This window comes from Melitaea cinxia, chromosome 2 (assembly GCF_905220565.1).
Source record: "Melitaea cinxia chromosome 2, ilMelCinx1.1, whole genome shotgun sequence".
NCBI classification, from domain to species: domain Eukaryota; kingdom Metazoa; phylum Arthropoda; class Insecta; order Lepidoptera; family Nymphalidae; genus Melitaea; species Melitaea cinxia.
In genome coordinates, this window is record NC_059395.1 from 6,787,305 (window position 1) to 6,808,191 (window position 20,887).

The following is a 20,887-nucleotide window of genomic DNA, read 5'->3' on the forward strand; positions in this document are numbered from 1 at the left end:
TTTTTATTTATCATATTACTGTAGTACTGTGACTACGGCGCAGCTGACTTACGGTTTTGAAACTTTCTTAGAGACGTGCCAAAGAGTATAATAATAAAATACGGGACGTGCTGTGCCACACGCAAGGAAGCCGCACGCTATATATCGAGTTCGAATCGATATATATATAATAAAAAATAAAAGTATAAAATCAATATAAGAATAAAAGTAATTTAAAAAAATTAAATTAATTCAATTTTGTAATTTTTCTTATTAGATAATTAATAACTAAAAAGGGAGTAAAAAAGTTTAAGTTTAAGTAAAAAAAATCTAAAGTACTGACCTAAATATGCCTACTTACTATTTATTTTAATGTCGGTGCCAGCCTTAATATTTAATGCATGTAAATATTTCTTTTAAACTAAGGTTGGTACCGACCGCACCGATTATATTAATTTGCTTCATCGCATCAACTACTGAAGTACTTTTTTTTTCGCTTAGGTAGCAAATAGTACTAAAACAGTATTGAGTAATAGATCCCGCTACGTAGGCTAACATAAGCACAGAAGAAAAGCTTTTATGAGAGTGGGGATTAGAAATTATATTGATGCGGCCACATGATTATGAGAATGAGAAAGAAAATCGTAATCTTCGCTCTTAACCTTAGATAAAAAATTGTAAAAAAATATATGTGTTTGTATATTATTAAAATCATCGACGCCTTCCAAAATGCGACGATGTTCTAAGTCATCGCATAGTGTCGTCCATGAGCATAGTTCTCTCTATGCTCCATGGTGTCGTCTATGCTTAATAACGGACGCTAGGGATGCGCCAGATTTGCGATATCAGATTTATTATGGCAATTTGATTGATTTTAGTTGATTTGATTTTTTTATTCATTTGCTATTTATGTGTTAGCTGATAGTTTTATGTTTCTTACATTTTGTTTTATTCAAATAGCAAATGATTTATAGAAAATATAACACATTTGAGTTGAATTTTGAATAGCTTAAAAAACATCTATACCATTTGACTAGCCAATTTTATTTAATATTCTTGTGGTCCGGGTTTTTTGTCGCCTATAGACGTCGTTGGCGCACAGGGCTCGCAAGCCCTTGTCAAGTATAGGTGACTTTGGCGTTCAAAAGGTTAAAAATAATATAAAGCAATCATTCATATGAAACATTTATTACAATAAACACATAATATACATATAAGAACACAGCAAGAGATTAAATTTTACATTATAGCTATTTAAAAAAATTACAACTTAATATCATTTGAGGATCATCGAGGAGGAGGATATCTACAGCAAGGTAGACGTTTACAACTTTATAATTTTTAAAGAAATAATTTTATTTCTGTTAATTTAAACGATATTCGATATCTCTGTCTAACCTGTAATCCAAGAAATAAAAAATATGGCATACTCTACCTTTCAAGTAAAGCTGTGGTAGTATGATATATAAGTTATGTAAATTAAAACTACATAAACAATATTTGTTCGGATACTTTACTGTACATTTGTACCTGTAAATTATTTAAAAAAAATTACAACTAAAAATACCAACATTGACGACAATATTACGTATTTTAATATAATTTTTTTGTATATCCTAACTTAAATCTATTTAAAGTATATAAAGTTTAATATTCACTGTATAAAGACAAAATAATCATTACGTTTACGTAAAATGGACATTTTTATTTATATATTATAATATAATAATTTTCATTTACCATTACTTATGTAATGTTTTCTAATTCATGGCACATTCGATACAAAAGTAACTTTTATAATATAATAGTAAAATATTTGGTTTTACTATAGCACAGATATAAAAATAAATAACAAATATAAAGTGTTTGGATTATTCATATAAAATTGTATAACATTGAAAAAGTTTGTTCGGAATTTAAAACTCTTTGAAGGTAACTCACAGAAAATAATATACATTTTGCGTGAATATATAACGGATGCATTGTTAATAATTTCTTCGATTTGACTTAATGTTAAAACTTATATACAGAATGTTCGACTCCTAACTACGCTCCTTCAAATGAGGGTTCTTTTTTAGGTGTAACATGAAAAAAAAATCCTAATCTATTTTTAATCGACTTCAAAAATGGTGGAGGTTACTCAATTCGACCGTATATATATATATTTGGAAAGGAGATATCCTAAGTGTGGTACCGTGATAAGAAAACCAGGATCTGATGATGGGATCCCAGAGAAGTCGAGGGGAAACTTTAAAAATCCGCATAACTTTTTACTGAGTGTACCGATTTTGATGATTTTTAATTTAGTCGAAAGCCGATGTTTATCATGTGGTCACATTTAAATTTCATCGAGATGATTACTAGCTTAAATAGCTAGAATTCTTTTCCTCATAGAATGTTTTTTATTGTAAATTATAGTCGTGCTTACGCGCTCATTGGACGGTTATGCAGAAGTACCTTGTCAGAGTCGCACGTACAATAAGACCAAAGTAAAATTTTTAAAAGGCCTAGGAATTGTTTTTTTTACGTGGAACATTATTTGTTACACCTACAGAAACGGAAAGGAACATAGTTAGGAATCGAACGTCCTGTATTTCAAGTGTCAGTGATTTTATCAAGTCAGTCAATTTTATTTCATTAATATCGTTATCAGTTATTTTTAACGTGAGTATATTATTCTTAGGTTAGGTATATATTGATTCAATTAATAGACAGTTCTAGAAAAACAATCCCTCCTATAACACAGTTCTTTTTTAAAGCGTTTTTATGTTCCTGATATAATTATAGGTACATATTTTATTATTTTCCCTAGCATAATGCGATGATTTCCCATGTTATATTTCTGTCTTGATATTTTTTTTGTCACTAGGTCGGCAAACAAGCGTACGGCTCACCTGATGGTAAGCGATTACCGTAGCCTATAGACACCTGCAACACCAGAAGCATCGCAAGCGCGTTGCCGACTCAATCCCCAATCCCCCCAGGAGCTTTGGTCACCTTACTCACCAACGGGAACACAACACTGCTTGAAAACAGTATTATTTTGCTGTGATCTTCTGTAAGGTCGAGGTACTACAAATTTATAAAGATATATGCAGTTGCTAATCAATTTCGTTTTTTTTTTAAACGTGCTTTTTGATTTTAATAAATCGCACAAATTTTTCATAGTTACTCTTTAATATTCTGTTACTGAAGGGCTTACCTTTTTTAATCTACCGCGTTATAATTACCTATGTTATAGGGGGGAATAATGTATTTTGACATAAATATTGCTTTAATATTTTATAACCTGGAAATTTTGACAAATGTTTATAATATCCTCATTCTTGCTTGCTTCTTAATTAATGACAGTAATAACATCTTAACACATTTTTATCTAACATATAAGTACGTAAAGTAGGTACCTACTGTTTATATTAATTTTGACATTCGACTTCCCAATCAGTTGGTATGAGCGTGTCCAGATGTTCTATAAACCTCTCATAAGTACACGGATCATTGCAAAATGGTAGTTTGAGTTCCATCGGTACTTCGACTTTCGTGTTGTTCCGGTAGAATAACTAGAAATAAAACATTAGGTAGGTATAGACAGGGTTTTTAAAACTTTTCTACAATTCAATATACCTACAATACCATTTGAATGTAAAATCGTTTGAAAAAGACTGTTTTGTAAAAAAAGAATAGAAATAGACCTGCCCAATATGGAAAGCATTGACTGATTGTGTCAGTGTTGGTGAGAATTGAGGTGGGATGAGTTGCCAGGCGTTTGGATAGATATAGTTGTGTCTTTTAAATTCGTGCCCGGCCAGATTAAACGGTGTCCGACTTTTGTTAGGATTTTTGATTTTGACTAGTCACCTCGCAGTCCCGAAGAGCAATCCGCAAGCGATTCAACTGATTCGTTAATTTAATTTTTATTTAATTAAAATTTAAGAAAATTTGATTGAAGGCACGAATACAATTGTATTAAAAATGTAATGATTTTACCACACAGCATGTATTAGGCTGAAATGATTATGATGATGAATGATAAAGTTCTAGATCTGGTTTTAAATAATTTGTCTAACAAAACAATACGTAAGCCCGTAAGCCTCTAGATCTGCTGAGAAAACTATATCCGTTTCTTCCGAACTTGTTAACACGTTCGTTGCCCAGCGCAAATCGTATTGAGTTTTTCACGGGGCTCAGATACGCACATAATAGTAATACGACAATGTAACTCGAGTACAACAATGTTATTTACTGGATTATATAGAAAAGAGTAAAATACAAATTATCTTTGATTTTTACTAACTTTTTCGGATACAGAACTAAGATTTACTACTGCTGATATAAACAACAAATACTGATGTATTGTTCCAGTTATCCAAATTCACCTCAAATGTGTTCAACTTAGTGTTTTTAAGAAAAACAACATAGTATAAGGTAACGTGTTATCCTACACAAATAAGTAAACAGGTATTTTACAATGTAAAATAATATACTTATTATAATATAAGTATATTTTTATGTTCTACATCACATTCACGTATTAGTGCTTATTACTTCTTTTCTATACTTGCTTCTGAATAAATAAATAAATTTCATTAAATCAGTTTTTAAAAAAATTAAATATCCTATTAACTTCAAGAAAAGGAGCTCACCCATCTTTGAGTGACGATCCATAGGGAAGAATACCTGTAACCCAGATGTGTGTGACGTAACGACGAAAGTGTTATAGCACGGACGCGGAGCACGAAGAATTTCGTACAATGACCTTTTTGCCTACTGCCAGTGGTTCTTAAAATTTTAATATAAAGTACGAAGCTTTAAAAAATCGGTAGATTTTAGAATTTGGAATGTCTTAGAACTCGTTGTTTGCACACTACACTAAATCTACACTGTCTGTCCGTGGATCGGTCTAGTCACAGAACAAAATATTTTTTGTTTAATCATAGAAAATAACTTATAATAAAAGTTATAAGTATATATACATATATATAAATAAAAGTTAGTGTATATATATTACACACACATAGTACAATTTGGTGGCTACACTTTGTATATGCAAAAAAATCTTAGATCTGTTGCTGTGTGAAAAAAGACACCAATAAACACATATTCGCATTTAATATAAGTATTGTTGTTAACTTTTGACTTAAATTAAAAATGAAAAACGATGATCTTGTGACTTAAATTTGGTAAAAAAAAATAAAAGTAAAAAGGTTGACAAACTGTGAATACGGCTGTCACTACACCTGTGTTGCGCTCCAACGGCAATATGTTTATACGCGAGCGACAAAGACCAAAGATGAGGGGTCAATGTACGAAATTCTTCGTGCTCCGCGTCCGTGTTATAGTAGTAATTTGTGATACCCACGTTGCCCTGTCTTAGACCGAGTTGTCATTCAAGGTATAATTTTTTGAGCCAATTATGACTTTATTGTTAAGAGCCATTTCACAATTTTACGCTCTGCAAGTTTAGGTAAATTTGGTCGCACTCGCGCGATCTTTGTGCTAGTGAGTATAGTGTGACAACTAAAAGACCATCTTGATCATTTTCTAATGTATAATAAAAATTAATAACTATGGTATAAAATGTTTTTTACACCATTAATTTGTTAAAAATTTCAAGTATGTTATATAACAACAGTCAATAAATTTAAAATAAAAATAAAAAATCAATTTTATGCAACATTTTTTTTAATTGATTTGGTTTTTTCAGTTTACGAATGAATCTAATATTTACGATATGAATAAAATAGCATTTTGTGACATCGACACCGACATACATATGAATTAACAAATAACAAGACAAACAGATTGAAATGCCTATTTGTATTGATAATGTGAGAAAAGAAAATTAAAGTATACATTTGTTTACAGAAATTATCATTATATTATTTTACAGTCATTTTCGTAATATGTTTATTTTATTTATATTTTATTATGAAAGTATCAAATGCAGTTTATCCGCTATAACAACAGGCACTTGGCGCGTGTGAGCGAAAGAGACGGCTGCGCAGAATTTGGCGTGGACCTTACCTCTAAGAGCGCTAGCGCTCGACTGATTTACTGGGCTTGATGCGTGGTAATATATATCTTTTTATTATTTAATATAAAATGTATTAAAAATGATTATATCTTTTAATTATTATTTTTTTTGTATTCCTTAATGATGTAAGTTTACTTTGATGTAGATAGTTCGTTAAAATTTCTTAGTTTTCTAAGAAAAATAAGAAATTTTAAATGTCCGGCTAATCTGGCTGTTCTGTCCGGCTACTAGGATTGACGACCTGGCATCACTAGGTTAGTATGGTTCTATGTTGATCATATTAAATAAAGAAGAACATACCCTGATAAAGAAACTGTCCTGTTCAACCTCTTCGTGCAATTCAATAGTTAAACTAGCTCCATACTCCGGTTCCAAGAGTTCTTCAAAACCAAAAGCTCGCCACAATGACACTACATTCACATCATGGCCCGAGTAGATATACAAGGAACGATCAACGTTAGCGTGGTTCACACTCTCTTTTAGATACTGCCTGATCTCATTGAGCAGGGGACCTGTTGGGTAAAATTGTTAAACTTTTTTGTAGCTTACTCCTTAATAAATGATATAAGACGCGCGCTATGATGACAAAAGTGACAAAAATGTGAGGAGTGAAATTTTTCAAACAATTTGGTAGATCTTTTCCGGGCAGGACAACGTCTGCCGGGTCTGCTAGTTTCTTATACATTGTACATGTTTTATCTGGTTTGAATTTTTTGTATGTGCATAGCAAAATAAACAATTTGAATAGTCGAAACAATCCGAAAGTGCTAATTTTTACTGGTTCATTGGTGCAGTTGGCAGTGATTCTGTGTTCATGCTCAGAATCGTGGGTTTAACTATATTTATACACGTATTTATAACAAGCAATTAATTTGTTTGCCCGATGGACAGACGACCACGTATGTATGTTAGAAAAAAAAATACATATTGTTAAGAGTAAAGATCAAAAGCAAGGGCGGTACTAACAGTTTAAGGCGTGTTGTATTAAAATTTTTCAAGGAAAACAATTCCAGAGAAAAGGTGAAATTGACGGTAAAATAGTCGCACAGGTCGACGGAGATAACGATAAGCGTGGACAATGAGATCGAGATGCGTTGCGACTGGGTGATATTACGCGAAAATTTGAATTATTTAATTATATCATAAATTGTCATTATAACATATATGGTGTTTGTTGCTTTCGCCATTAGTGAGATGTACGACAGGATCTACAGCTCGAGCCCGATCATCCACTCGTTGCGCATGGAAGGATTCACCGACTCACGAATACCAACAGAACAGGACCGGACCCTGTACCTGACTTTCACGCAAGAGGAGAAGAAGGCGTTGATAGGTCGGGGATAATGAGCCGGGGAGCGGTCGAGAATCTTGACTATTCATGAGGTACAGGGACAGACGAGTGAAAACATCATTGTTATCCAGACGAGGGCGGAGAGGCTCCGAATCTATGATAGTGTCTAGCATACGGTGGTCGCGGTGACTAGACACACTAACACCTGTGTCTATTACACCGACGACAAGGACGACGCAATTGGCCACTTCGTCAGAAGACCGGAAGGTGGAGGCAGACCGTAGGCAAATCCTCGAGCACAGCCTCAATATGGCGATCCAAAATAGGGATGCGAACGTTATTGGGCATGTGCTCACGAAGCTGGCGGCGGGCGCTGTTTTAGAAAAATGAGTGTGGCCGTCGACAATGCGGTAAATTAACATTGTAGAGTTACACATGTAATGTATAAAGCATGTAGTGTTATAAAATAGTAATGCATAGAACATGTATCATGAAAAAAAACATAGTCGTAAATAATTATCTTAATTATTAACCTACATAAATATATATATCTCACGGTCAGTCAACGTTTTGAAAATAAAAATGTAAGTAAAAATGGCATGGGTACTTAAGAGCCCATGGATGTTAAAACTTAAAAAAAAAACATATGGTGTTTCAAGTGTAACGAAAAAAATATAGTTATAGAAATTTATATTTAAATAATTTTGTAATTGTTTGCAAACAGAAGAGACTAGTCAATATAATTATGTTTGATAGAAATAAATCCATTTAGCCAAATTGCCATACTTATGATATAAGTTAATAACATATAAAATATTGATAAGTATAGATTGCATGTGTAAAATACTGAAGAGCAAATTTTGGTTTGCTCGTAATACAAATAAAATTTTGTTAATAAATGTAGGTATCTGTGCAATAACTACATTTTAGGCATTTCAACAGTTTATATCCTAATGATACTGTTTTCTACGTTTAATTGCTAAATAAAAACAAATAAATATCTTAGATCTCGGCTATTACTATGGTAAGCAACTTAATGCTTGTGTTAAAGGTAACAAGTGCTGTGTGGCTACGGCACTAAAGAATTTAGTCACCCCCTCTCTTCCCGTGGGTGTCGTAAGAGGCGACTAAGGGATAACAAGGTTCCACAACCACCTTGGAACTTAAGAAGCCGACCGATGGCGGGATAACCATCCAACTGCTGGCTTTGAAATATACAGGCCGAAGACGGGCAGCAGCGTCTTCGGTGCGACAAAGCCAGTACTGCGGTCACAAATCCGCCTGCCCAGCGTGGTGACTATGGGCAAAACACATGAGTTCATGTTATTTTTGGCGTAAACTTGTGGAGGCCTATGTCCAGCAGTGGACTGTATAGGCTGTAATAATAATAAAAAAAAAAATAAAGGTAACAACCGACTGATATAATTATGTAACTAAATGTTTTTTTTTTTGTTAATAAATAAACATAGAAATAATACATATTTAAATATATAAAATATAAGCAATAGATTTGAAAAAAACAGAATAAGTTAATAAAACTTACCAGTATGAAACTTTTGTAAAGTCGAGTTGTACGAAAGTAGAGCTAAACTTAGCATGAACGGTACTTTCATTTTGTGTGGAAATACATTCTTAGTCCACTCGGGTAACTTTAAGCCAGCCTCCTGCTGTGTTTGCAATGTACTGTAAAGAAAATCTACGTCCAAAATGCTACGCATACTCTGATTTGTGTATTTGCTCAAATAGTCAAAGACTTCAGTGAATTTTGGATCTGAATTTACGTTTTCTAATAGCCCATTATATATTGCTTTCCATGCTTTACAAGGCTTTGTAGCTGCTACTATCTAAAAATGTTTTTCATTCGTCAGATAAATGAAAATTTAACATTCAAAAGTATAATATGCATGTCTAACTAGTGGTGAAATATGATACAAGAATTGTTATATGTCAGAAGTTTACAAACAATCTACTTACATTATCAAGTTGGCTTGGTAAAGAATGCACTGGTATTGGTTGCCACAATATTTCAGGATGCCACTGTTGTCTCTCTGAAGGGGGAAACAGACCAGCAAGAAAAGTGTATGCACTCATCATACATCTTGACTTATCACTGCTCTTTATGTACACATCTTTTTCATAGTATTCCTCGGGAATGAAGTTAGCATAGTAGGCACGATATTTTTTGCCTAATTCATATAGTTGTAATTTACCAGCCTGCACATTAATTACAATAATTAAATGAATGCACACATAATTATTTTTGTATGTAGATTATATTTAAACTTATTTAAAATGTGCAGCTAAATTAAATAATTATTTACTGATTTAAACTATTACCGTACAAATTAAAACTATATAAAACAATTATTATTATTTAAATGAAATATATTTGTATAGCTAGAATTGATTTTAAATATTATACTTACATTTGTAAGACTACCAAGTCCATCGGGCCATTGGTAGTTCTTAAAAGGGTCACTTTTGTATGACTTTACTGGTGTTCTAGCTCCATGACGAAAGAACTACAATAAACAATATTAAGTATCAGTCGTATTATTTTATCACAAATAAATATAAAGAGAAGGAAACTTACTTACAATAATAACAAGACGTAATGTTTTCGACTCATAAGGCAGTGTTTCACTAAGCACACAATAGCCAAGTAAACAACTTAGGACAGCGAGTCCCAATACGATAACTGCTGTAGTTGTCGACTTCTTTGGTATAGGATGACATGAAACCTCCTTCGGTGAATTAGACCTTCGCCAAGTATCATCATTTTCGTACTCCATTGTATTTTCTTACAACTATTGCTAATAACTCTTTACAATATGTCTATTTTTACAAGACAAATATTATTATGATGGCCCGAGAGTTATCGATGTCTAAATACGTTCGTATTTGATGTTTTGTTAAAAGTAAAAGAATTTGTTTTTCTGTTGAATAATAGTTGTTTATTTAGTGTAAACTAGGGAATAAAGATGTGACGACAGGACACGACCATATCATATATAATATAATTATGCATGTTAATTGTTAATGTTTTTTGTTCAATGTGTTTGACGTTTAAGTTATGGAAAACTGACAGATGAGTGAAAAGCAGGGCTGCCAGGTGCACAAAAAGTGTGATCGTATGTCAACTACAAAAAAAATCGTATGCCAAGGAAATTTTGAAATAAGAAGATCGTACAGTCCTTTAAGACTAAGTACTAATTTTTTATTATAAATTTTCACAATTCGTTTAGTTTTAGAAAAAAAAATTTCTGTGGTCATATTTTTTAATAAAATAATTTGTTGGGTTAAGGGGCCTACTCAAAGCACTGCCTGCAGGGCCTGCTTGCAGTTAAGGGGCCTACTCAAAGCACTGCCTGCAGGGCCTGCTTGCAGTTACTGCCGCAGAGGATGTTGCTCCACAAAGCACTGCAAATCATTTACGCGGCATACGTTGTCGTGTTCAGTTGTGTTCTCTTTGTCCTTGCCTAAATTCGTCAGTTTTTATAAATGGCTCCTACATTATTCAAACACCAAAAAATAGCATTGGGTTTGACTTTATTGAGTACTTGTAGCGTTCAAAAAAAAAAAAGGAAGCACTGGTGTAAAAAAGTTTAATATTTTTCATGTAAAAGCGACATAGCCTGCGACCGCATATCTTTGTTATGATAATGATCGTGGTTAGTTTTCCAAAGACATGGCAAATCCCTATACAATTAGATTACGTCCCTCCACACCTCTTTTTCTCGCTGGCTCATTTTTCTTGAAGAAAACAGAGCCAAACAAATCTTTAATATAAAAATGAGTCGCTGAATGTGTTGCTAAGCGCAAAACTCGAGAACGGTTGGACCGATTTCGCTAATTCTTTTTTTTTAAATATTCCTTGAAGTACGAGGATGGTTCTTACGGAGAGAAAAATTCAAAAAAAAAAATTTAAATTTCCTGAAAAAGTCTAAAAACAACACTTTTCTATACTCCCATACAAAAGATTTGTGATAATACTTAAAAGTCAATTTGAACTTTAATACCATACGATAAAGTTTGTGTTAGGCGATACGAAGTTCGCCGGGTCAGCTAGTAATATAATAAAACCAAACCAACTAACCACCAACTAACTGATTAATTGCTAAATGACAACCACTGACAAGACAAACCCCAGGTCAAATAGAGTAGACAAACGTCGCAATGTACCGACGTAAACAAAATGGTGGTCTAAATCGGCCCGACCGAGCTACACACGTCCCTGATTGCAGTTTACGGAGTGGGGAGATCGTGTGTCGGGCTGGCAGAACGACACTGCGGCCCTGCGACAGGGTGAACAATTAAAATATCGGCCCTGCATGCATACATACAATACGATCGGCAGTGGCACTGCAAGCAGGGCCCTGCAGGCAGTGCTTTGAGTAGGCCCCTTTACTGCCGCAGAGGATGTTGCTCCACAAAGCACTGCAAATCATTTACGCGGTATACGTTGTCGTGTTCACTTGTGTTCTCTTTGTCCTTGCCTAAATTCGTCAGTTTTTATAAATGGCTCCTACATTATTCAAACACCAAAAAATAGCATTGGGTTTGACTGTATTGAGTACTTGTAGCGTTCAAAAGAAAAAAGGAAGCACTGGTGTAAAAAAGTTTTATATTTTTCATGTAAAAGCGACATAGCCTGCGACCGCATATCTTTGTTATGATAATGATCGCGGTTAGTTTTCCAAAGACATGGCAAATCCCTATACAATTAGATTACGTCCCTCCACACGTCTTTTTCTCCCTGGCTCATTTTTCTTGAAGAAAACAGAGCCAAACAAATAATATAATAAAACCAAACCAACTACCTAACTGATTAATTGCTAAATGACAACCACTGACAAGACAAACCCCAGGTCAAATGGAGTAGTGAGTAGACAAACGTCGCAATGTACCGACGTAAACAAAATGGTGGTCTAAATCGGCCCGACCGAGCTACACATGTCCCTGATTGCAGTTTACGGAGTGGGGAGATCGTGTGTCGGGCTGGCAGAACGACACTGCGGCCCTGCGACAGGGTGAACAATTAAAATATCGGCCCTGCATGCATACATACAATACGATCGGCAGTGGCACTGCAAGCAGGGCCCTGCAGACAGTGCTTTGAGTAGGCCCCTTTAATATGGTTTTCGAGGGGAGGGGGGGGCAAAAACGTATTGTGCTCGGGGCGCGAGTCAAGCTCGCTATGCCACTGACTAGCCCCTGCAAACGAAGCGAAGGACAGCTCTCTTTATAGTATCAGAATAGATTATTATTGAGATCCATGATCATTAATGATTTTAATGTAAGTTTTTAGTAAAAGCACCATGTTGGCACCATGCACCTATGCTTTTGTCCAAAAATTTTAACTGCAACAGAATTCTTATAATTCTGAAATTCAAAATTCAAATATATTAAATAGAGATAATTCAAATTGGTAAAATATTTGTTCATTTACTTTTATCGTTTTAGTATCAATTTAATTACTTCCTCCAGTCTTAATCAGTAACAAAACTCAAAAGCAATTTTTTTACCTTTGTCATAATCTTTCTAAATGTTGTATTTTTTATAAATATTAAGAACTAGCTGCGTCTCGCGGTTTCACTCGCGTAATTTTCGATTTCGCGGTAATGTCGGTATAAATAGTACTCTTAAGTTTGTTCTGGATCTCCAGCTATCTAAGTATCAAGTTTCATTACAATCTGTTCAGTAGTTTTTGCGTGAAATAATTGCAAACATCTCATCATCATTCCTCACAAATTTGCATTTATAATATTAGTAGGATATTAATTTATTACAACTGCACTGTAATTATAGACATGTAACGTATATTTTCATTCTTCGTTCATTCTCTTAACAAATATTTCGTTTTGTCGAATTATTATTCTTCATTGCTAGGCATTTCGCTATTAGCGTGTTTCGTGTGACGTAGGGCTGCGTAAGCAGTCGTTGGTGGGGTTCGCAGTGTAGATTAGGCTTAGCACTATATAAGCGCTGGTGCTGTGCGGCTCCTTCCTTTTCCTTTGTCTTCAGCCTCGGTCAGGTTCAGGGTGTGGTTTTGTTGGGTGAGTTGTGTGTATAACTTACTTTTGTTTTAATTGCGAATATGTGTGTAGATTGTGTGTGTTAGATTAATTTTATTTGCCCTAAAGTTTATTGTTTTATTAAATTAAATTATTTTAAAATGTTAGAATGTGCTTGTCTTTGTGGGCCATTTCCGTGTTAACCCAGAGACGTTGGGGTTTGACTACTGGAGGGCTCACTTCCTGGTGTGACCTTCCAGGGTCCTTGGCGTGGCGGACATGTGCGGTGCCGTCGTTGCCGGTGATACCACGTGGCAAGATTTTCCCAACATCTACGATAAAGAACTGCTCAACCTCTTCGGTTCAGCATCGGGATTCTTCCCTCTGGCCGAGCACAATTTTTTTAACCTCGGCTGACCTCGTGATGGAGATGGAGTCGTGGAGTTTGGACTACTGAACTCGAGAAATTGGCGGGAGATCATCCAGGGAGTTTCTGCGAGCCACGTGTCACGGAGACCCGCTATGATAAGTGAGCACAGTTAACCTCCACCCACGTGACAGAAATAATTCGAACCCTCAGTGTAGTTTAAATTAGATTAATAGATGAATGAAAGAATGAATGATAGGTTAAAATAGATTCGTCAAAAATGTATTTCGGTCCATAGTGTAGATTTAAAATAATTTCGGGTAGTGTTGAACTCATTCGTTTAATCCATAAAAGGAAGATAAAGTTGTTTGTTCATTCAAATTTGTATTAAGCTTAAAATTGTGTTTCCTTGTATTACTTTCTACATTAGTCTAATTTAATTTTGTTCTCCAATCCAATCTGATCGCTATTTTTTTTTTAAATAAATATTAACTTCTCTGTGATTTAATTCATTGCGTTAAGAAATAATTAATATTCTCTTGTTCTATGCTCTTTTAATTAAATTACATTTTCATATATTTACTAGCTGACCCCGCAAACGTTTCTTTGCCACATATGTTATTAACCCGCTTAATCCCCTCCCCCCTTATAACTTAGGGGTATGAAAAATAGATGTTGGCCGATTCTCAGACCTACTCGATATGCCCACAAAATTTTATTAAAATCGGTCGAGCCGTTTCGGAGGAGTTCAATGTTTAACACCATGACACGAGAATTTTATATATTAGATTACATATTTTTTTAACACTCGACAGACAATGAAGGAATTATTGGAAATCAATAAAAAATATCATATTTCACATAAAAAATCTGTATTTAGACAGAAAATCTTATGAGTACAAAACACCAGTACAATTAAAGATAATAATTTACAATACGTGTAAAAAATATTTGACATTTTCTTTACAAGAATTTATCACAAAAAAATGGACGAATATGTTTACGTAAATAAATAAAACAAATCATTATATTACGGTGCGGCTTGTGAAGCGGCTGAAAAAACAAAAGCAGACAAATACAGGGGTCTAGGCTCCGAATATGATTTTTGTCCCATTCGGTGTCGAGACCCTTGGTCCGTGGGGTCCTAGTGCTATAACACTTTTTAAGGAAATAGCAAAAAGGTTATTCGACGTCACAGGAGACCGAAGAGCTGGCAGCTACTTCGGACAAAGAATTAGTTTAGCTATTCAAAGGGGAAAGGCTGCCAGTATCTTCGGAACCTTGCCTAAAGGGACTCCTTTTAAGAGGAAAGGGTACCGGAGAGACTTTTCAAAAATAGGTATTTGAATAAAATGTTTCTGTCGCGCTGCATGCCGCTACCGCGCCCCGCGCCATCTCCGCTCCGTTTTTTCTATGTGTGACTGTCGTCTTGTTAGTGTGCGTGCGCCAGCTATTCAGCTATTAATTGTTGACGATATTTTAGAATTCGCATCTTTCGTTTGTGATTGACTACGAATACATATAGCGCATAGTGCTATTTTTCTGAATTTGGCTTGTTTTATTGAATTTGTTCTGCATCGTATTGCTGTGACTCGGCTTACTATTATTGGATTTCGTAAACTACTTATTATTATGATTTATTATTTTGATTTGGATACTCTTTGTGACTTGATACATTACTATATTTTTGTGGGTAATTATCGAAATACTTAGGTACTTTATTTATGAATTAGGTATGTAATTACATGGTTGAGGTGTGTGTAAGAATGGGTATTGAGATACATACATAATTATAGTGTATACATGTAGTATATAGTATAAGTGTAAGTATAGTATATATATGTAATGTAGTACATACATAGTATAAAACGTTTGTCTTAGTACCTATATCATTTGTAATGTCTCATGTTTGTTGCAGTTATTAATACATAGATACCTATAGGTTATATGTATTAATTAACATATAATTGCGGCGATATAACAATGCTTAAAAATAATATTATAATTAAAAAAAAAAAAACAAGAAAAGCCGCCTGCGTGAAGAACAACTAGGTATTATAAAGTCAACTGAATAGGCTGGAACAAGATAAAAATTCAATAATTACACAAAGATAGCTTAATAAATCACAACGATTTCACACATTATATACTGTACACTTACAAAAATCATGAAGGCGGCTTTTGCAATTATTATTTTATTTGTTTTTTTAGTTAGGCAAATTACGTAATCGATTCAATTTTTTTAAAGAGTGGTTGATTAACATGACATAACATAACAATACACTTTATTGTACACCGACAGAAAATAATAATACGTATCAGATTGATTTTTAACCGACTTCCAAAAAAGGAGGAGGTTCTTAATTCAACTGTATTTTTTTTATATATATGTTACTTCAGAACTTTTGACTGGGTGGACCGATTTCGACTTGCTCGCAAACGAAAAAAAAAAACCGACTTCAATTACATCGACATGTAAATACGAAAAAGGTAGACGAAAATATAGTCAAGTAAATACGCGTTTTTAAAGATAACTCAAAAAGTTGTTATCAAATGTCGATGAAATTAAACACGATAAACACGAACTTTCGATTAAATTAAAAATCATCAAAATCGGTACACCCAGTAAAAAGTTATGCGGTATAATACAACGTAGGTCGACAAAAAAATAGTCAAGTAAAAACGTATTATTAGATATAACACGAAAAGTTGTTGTTAGATCTCAAATAAATTTAAGTGGGACCAAATGACACACACCACCTTTCGATGAAATTTTTTTTATTGAAATCGGTCCACTCAGTCAAAAGTTCTGAAGTAATATACATTAAAAAAATCAGTTGAATTGAGAACTTCCTCCTTTTTTAGAAGCCGGTAAAAAAATAGAAACCAATTTTACACGTCTATAGAATTCCTAAGTCGAGAAGCTTGAACAGTGAAAGATTTAGCATAAAAGAAAGAGGAGTGAGAGGGAAATTCAAGAAGTAAGCTTTCCTCATAACGAAGACTGCGTTCATGGGGATCATTAAGAAATTCAAATCGTCGCTTTCGATAAGCAGGTACAACAGGGTTAAAAAGAATAGAGTAAAGTAAGTTGAGAATATGCGTATTCCTGCAGAAGGGAATTGGGTGCCGCTCAGGGCGTAACTACTGCCGTATCAGCCGTATCAATGATACGGGGCCCCCTATCTACAGGGCCCCTAAGGTGTGTAAGCAAAAATTAGTAAAATGTTATCCACAATGTCACTTAATCTTGTGCTTCCTGGAAAAAAGATTAAAAAAAATGTCATACATACCTATAGAATTTTCACTTCAGAAATGACTGAAGTCTGAAAAGCAATCCCCTTTTCTCCGAGTTAAGCGTGCGCCCAATAGTTGATAACATTTTGTATCGTTTATTTCGGAATTCAGTTAATCATTATGAACAATGAATTATTGTTTTTTATATAAGAATGGGGCACACAAGCAGACGAAGCAATGTGATATATAACGGCTACCGTCGCCCATGGCCTTTAGAAAAAGATGTAGTCACTCGAACTCGCTTGAAAACCCCCAAATTTTAGCAAGGTCATTCCACAGTTTGAATGTACGCGGAAAGAATGCGCACGAAGCTCGAAAATTGGTTGTTAACCACTGGTGGATACAATTAGTACCACTAGACTTCTTTACGTCGAAAGAATGCAGAACACGACAAACGGCACTGCTCATAGTGCACATTACGCATCGCGTGCTCGCACCGTGGAATGCTCGATGGTGCTTTCCCCTCATCGTCAAGAGTTGAATTCGACGCGAGAAGAGTGCAAAGAATTTTCGCTTACTTTTTCGCATAATGTGCCAGAGAGCCTTCAGGTTTGCGCAATGATGGAAGTGTAGACTAAAAATAGTTACCTTCGACAGCTTTTGTAAGAGACAAAAGTCACGGGTTCCGTTTGGAAAGCCCAAAAGTTACTCGCCAATTCTACTAGTGTTTGAACTTTGCCCTAGCGATTTACTACCTGTAAGACCTGGAGGCAGCGTTGAATCTCTTCTTCAGGCTATGCGCCTGTGAATCCCCCGCATATAGATGCGGGAGATTCATAGGAATTCACTAATAGTATTAGCCTTACAGGCTGAAGCGAGCGATCCCCCGCATCTATTGTTGCAGGTCAAGGCTGATAACTCTCCAGCTTGGAACTACAAGCTCTTTAAATTAGCTTAAAATCTGAAATTTAAAACATTCATTCCATTGAGAAACTCATGGAATTATTGCTGATAAAAGATAAAAAATAGCCTTACATCCAGTTTTCCGGTGGTTTAACTTGATGTTTTTCAAAACTAAAACTGATAAAAAATTACCTAAGGACTTCGATGGAACAGGAACAAGTACAGCAGACTACACTCACTATTGTCTATTTTAGGAGGAAGTAATAACTTATAATCAATAAATATTTATTTTAATTCAATGCAAGCATTTTTTGTGAGAAATCTTTACCCATCATTTGCCTGCCCCCCCCCCACTAATTTTGATACAGGGCCCTAAGGTTCCCGGGGTTTCAAGGAATGCTACGCCAGTGGTGCCACTTGAGTTTTTTACGCAGTTCAGAAATATGATTCTATTTGCGAAGTCCAAATACGAATCGCATAGGTACATAGATTCGACCAAATTTAATAATCTGCTCCTCAGTAATGTCAAGAAAACAACTAATCAATTTTTTACCGATGAAAGAAAACAGAGGAGGTTCTAAAGTCGCCACCTACCTATATTTAATTATGTTTGACCATGCATAACTTTTTACAGAGTATTCCGAAATTGATAAAAAATATATATTGGAAAGAGTAAACCCCGAAGTTGTTTTTCGCCTAGGAGGCGAGGAAGAAGCGCGGATCGCAGCTTGCTTGGCATAGGCATGGGAAAGAGCAGAGTCCTAATTTTTTAAACTTTCTTATCGTATTTTTTATTAGTATTACGGTAATAATAATCATAATATACTTTTTTGAAATCCTTGTATTAAGCCCTTTAATTTGATACCAAAAACAAACAACACAGTTATTTACCATAATTATCATTGTTATTTGTTAGCGAAACCCTTCGTTAGCCCAGGCTTGCACAGTGTTACAATAAAAAACGCATATACAAATACGGTTCTATTGTAGTTATGAAAAGAGAAATGATTTAATTTTGTTAATACGAATTTTAGAAAATATCGACTAAAAATTACATCACTAGTGTATCGATATAATTATCGACTATGAGGCATCACTTCGCTGGCGTATATACGTATTGCTTTGACCCTTCCCTCCCCCAGACCTATCCCCCAAAAAGCAAGAAAGGGACAACTGCAGCTCAGACCGTTTTAGGTAGATAATTTTTGACCAAAACAGTGTTTCGTAGTCGACTGTTTTCTCCTCAGCACATGGCAATTTTTCTTTAATTTTTTTTTAGAAAATAAAAGAAGACTTCGGCTATGCCCCTATGTTCTCATTTTTTTGAAAATATGCATATATTTTTTTTAATGAGTGTTTGAAAATGTACAAAAAAATATGCAATATTTCGAGTTTTTGAAGTCTCCTAATTCCTAAGATAATAAGAATATGAAAAAAATCAAAACATAGGGGCATGGTCATGGCAGCAAAGAGTTCTATGTCACAAAAATATTTGATCTAGTGTCATTATCCAGGGAGAAAACAGTCGACTACGTTTGTATGGAGAAAGAGCCGGTACCCTTTCCTCTTAATAATATTTTTTAGTTATTATATTATGTATATATATATATATATATATATATATATATATATATATATATATATATATATATACTTAAGGTTTTTTTTTAGTTTAATGTAATTTATCTAATTATTATTATAATAAAATATTATAATACATTAACCATTATATTAATATCAATGCATGAGTATATTTAATATCTTTTATAGTCTACAAATAGTTACATTTTAAATAAAATGTGTTCTCAATAATTTTATCAATACTTTTCAAACAGACTTCCAATAATTGTGTTTGCTCGCAAACGAAAAAAAACCGACTTCAATTACATCGACGAGTCAAGTAACTACGCGTTATCAAAGATTACTCAAAAAGTAGTTATTAGATCTCGATAAAATTTAAATGTGAGCACATGATAAACATCCGCTTTCGATAAAATTAAAAATTATTCAAATCGGTACACCCAGTAAAAAGTTATTGTGGATTTTCAAGAGTTTCTCCTCGATTTCTCTAGGATCCCATCATCAGATCCTGGTTTCCTTACCATGGTACCAAACTAGGGATATCCCCTTTCCAACAAAAAAAGAATTATTAAAATCGGTACATCCAGTAGAAAGTTATGCGGTATAATACAACGTAGGTCGACGAAAAAAGCGTCAAGTAAAAACGCATTATTAGATATAACTCGAAAAGTAATTGTTAGATCTCAAATAAATTTAAATGGGACCAATTGACACACACCACCTTTCGATTAAAAAAAAAAAATGTCAAAATCCACCCACCAAGTCCACCCAGTCAAAAGTTCTGATGTAACATACATAAAAAAAAAACAGTCGAATTGAGAACCTCCTCCTTTTTTGGAAGTCGGTTAAAAAAGGAGGTTTTGACAGATTGGACCGATTTTGATGATTTTTTTTTTGTGTCATGTGGTCCTTTTTAAATTTAATTCTGATTGAATTGATCTTTATCAAGTTCTATCTAATAATACGTATTTACTTGACTATTTTCTCGTCAACCTACGTTGTATTATACCGTATAACTTCTCACTGGTTTATTATACAGATTTTGATGATTTTTGTTTTAATCAGACAGCTGACGATTGTCTTATAGTTCAATTCAAATTTGATCGTGATCTGATAACTACTTTTTGAGTAACCTTTGTCAACGCGCATTTACTGACGACGCGATGGCGCAGCGGTCATAGCATTGGTTGCTGCGCTAGCGGTCACGGGTTCGATCTCCGCACACGACAGACATTTGTATTGGCCATATAGAGGTTTTGTGGCTGTGTGGCTACGGCACTAAAGAATTTAGCCACCCCCTCTCTTCCCGTGGGTGTCGTAAGAGGCGACTAAGGGATAACAAGGTTCCACAACCACCTTGGAACTTAAGAAACCGACCGATGGCGGGATAACCATCCAACTGCTGGCTTTGAAATACACAGGCCGAAGACGGGCAGCAGCGTCTTCGGTGCGACAAAGCCAGTACTGCGGTCACCAACCCG

The 20,887-nt window shown here is 34.5% G+C and overlaps 1 protein-coding gene and 1 long non-coding RNA gene across 2 annotated transcripts; one reads left to right on the forward strand and one right to left on the reverse strand.

Annotated features, from left to right (window-relative positions):
• Nucleotides 1-3,234: 3,234 nt before the first annotated feature.
• Nucleotides 3,235-10,096, reverse strand: LOC123663565 (lysosomal acid phosphatase-like). The gene is made up of 6 exons (XM_045598241.1): nucleotides 9,902-10,096; nucleotides 9,731-9,826; nucleotides 9,279-9,518; nucleotides 8,848-9,148; nucleotides 6,314-6,525; nucleotides 3,235-3,539 (listed from the first exon to the last, which is right to left on the reverse strand). The coding sequence occupies exons 1-6, from the start codon at nucleotides 10,094-10,096 to the stop codon at nucleotides 3,396-3,398; spliced, it is 1,188 nt and encodes a 395-aa protein (XP_045454197.1). The 3' UTR covers nucleotides 3,235-3,395.
• Nucleotides 10,097-13,213: 3,117 nt separating this feature from the next.
• LOC123663606 lies at nucleotides 13,214-14,230 on the forward strand. The gene is made up of 2 exons (XR_006744687.1): nucleotides 13,214-13,360; nucleotides 13,579-14,230. It is a non-coding gene; the product is annotated as an uncharacterized LOC123663606 (long non-coding RNA).
• Nucleotides 14,231-20,887: the final 6,657 nt, after the last annotated feature.

Coding starts and splice junctions, on each gene's coding strand:
- LOC123663565 (XM_045598241.1), bottom strand. CDS start 10,096: ATGGAGTACGAAAATGATGATACTTGGCGAAGGTCTAATTCACCGAAG. Junction 9,149..9,278: donor TACCAAGCCAACTTGATAAT/GTAAGTAGATTG, acceptor AAACATTTTTAG/ATAGTAGCAGCTACAAAGCC. Junction 3,540..6,313: donor AGGACAGTTTCTTTATCAGG/GTATGTTCTTCT, acceptor TTTTATTTCTAG/TTATTCTACCGGAACAACAC.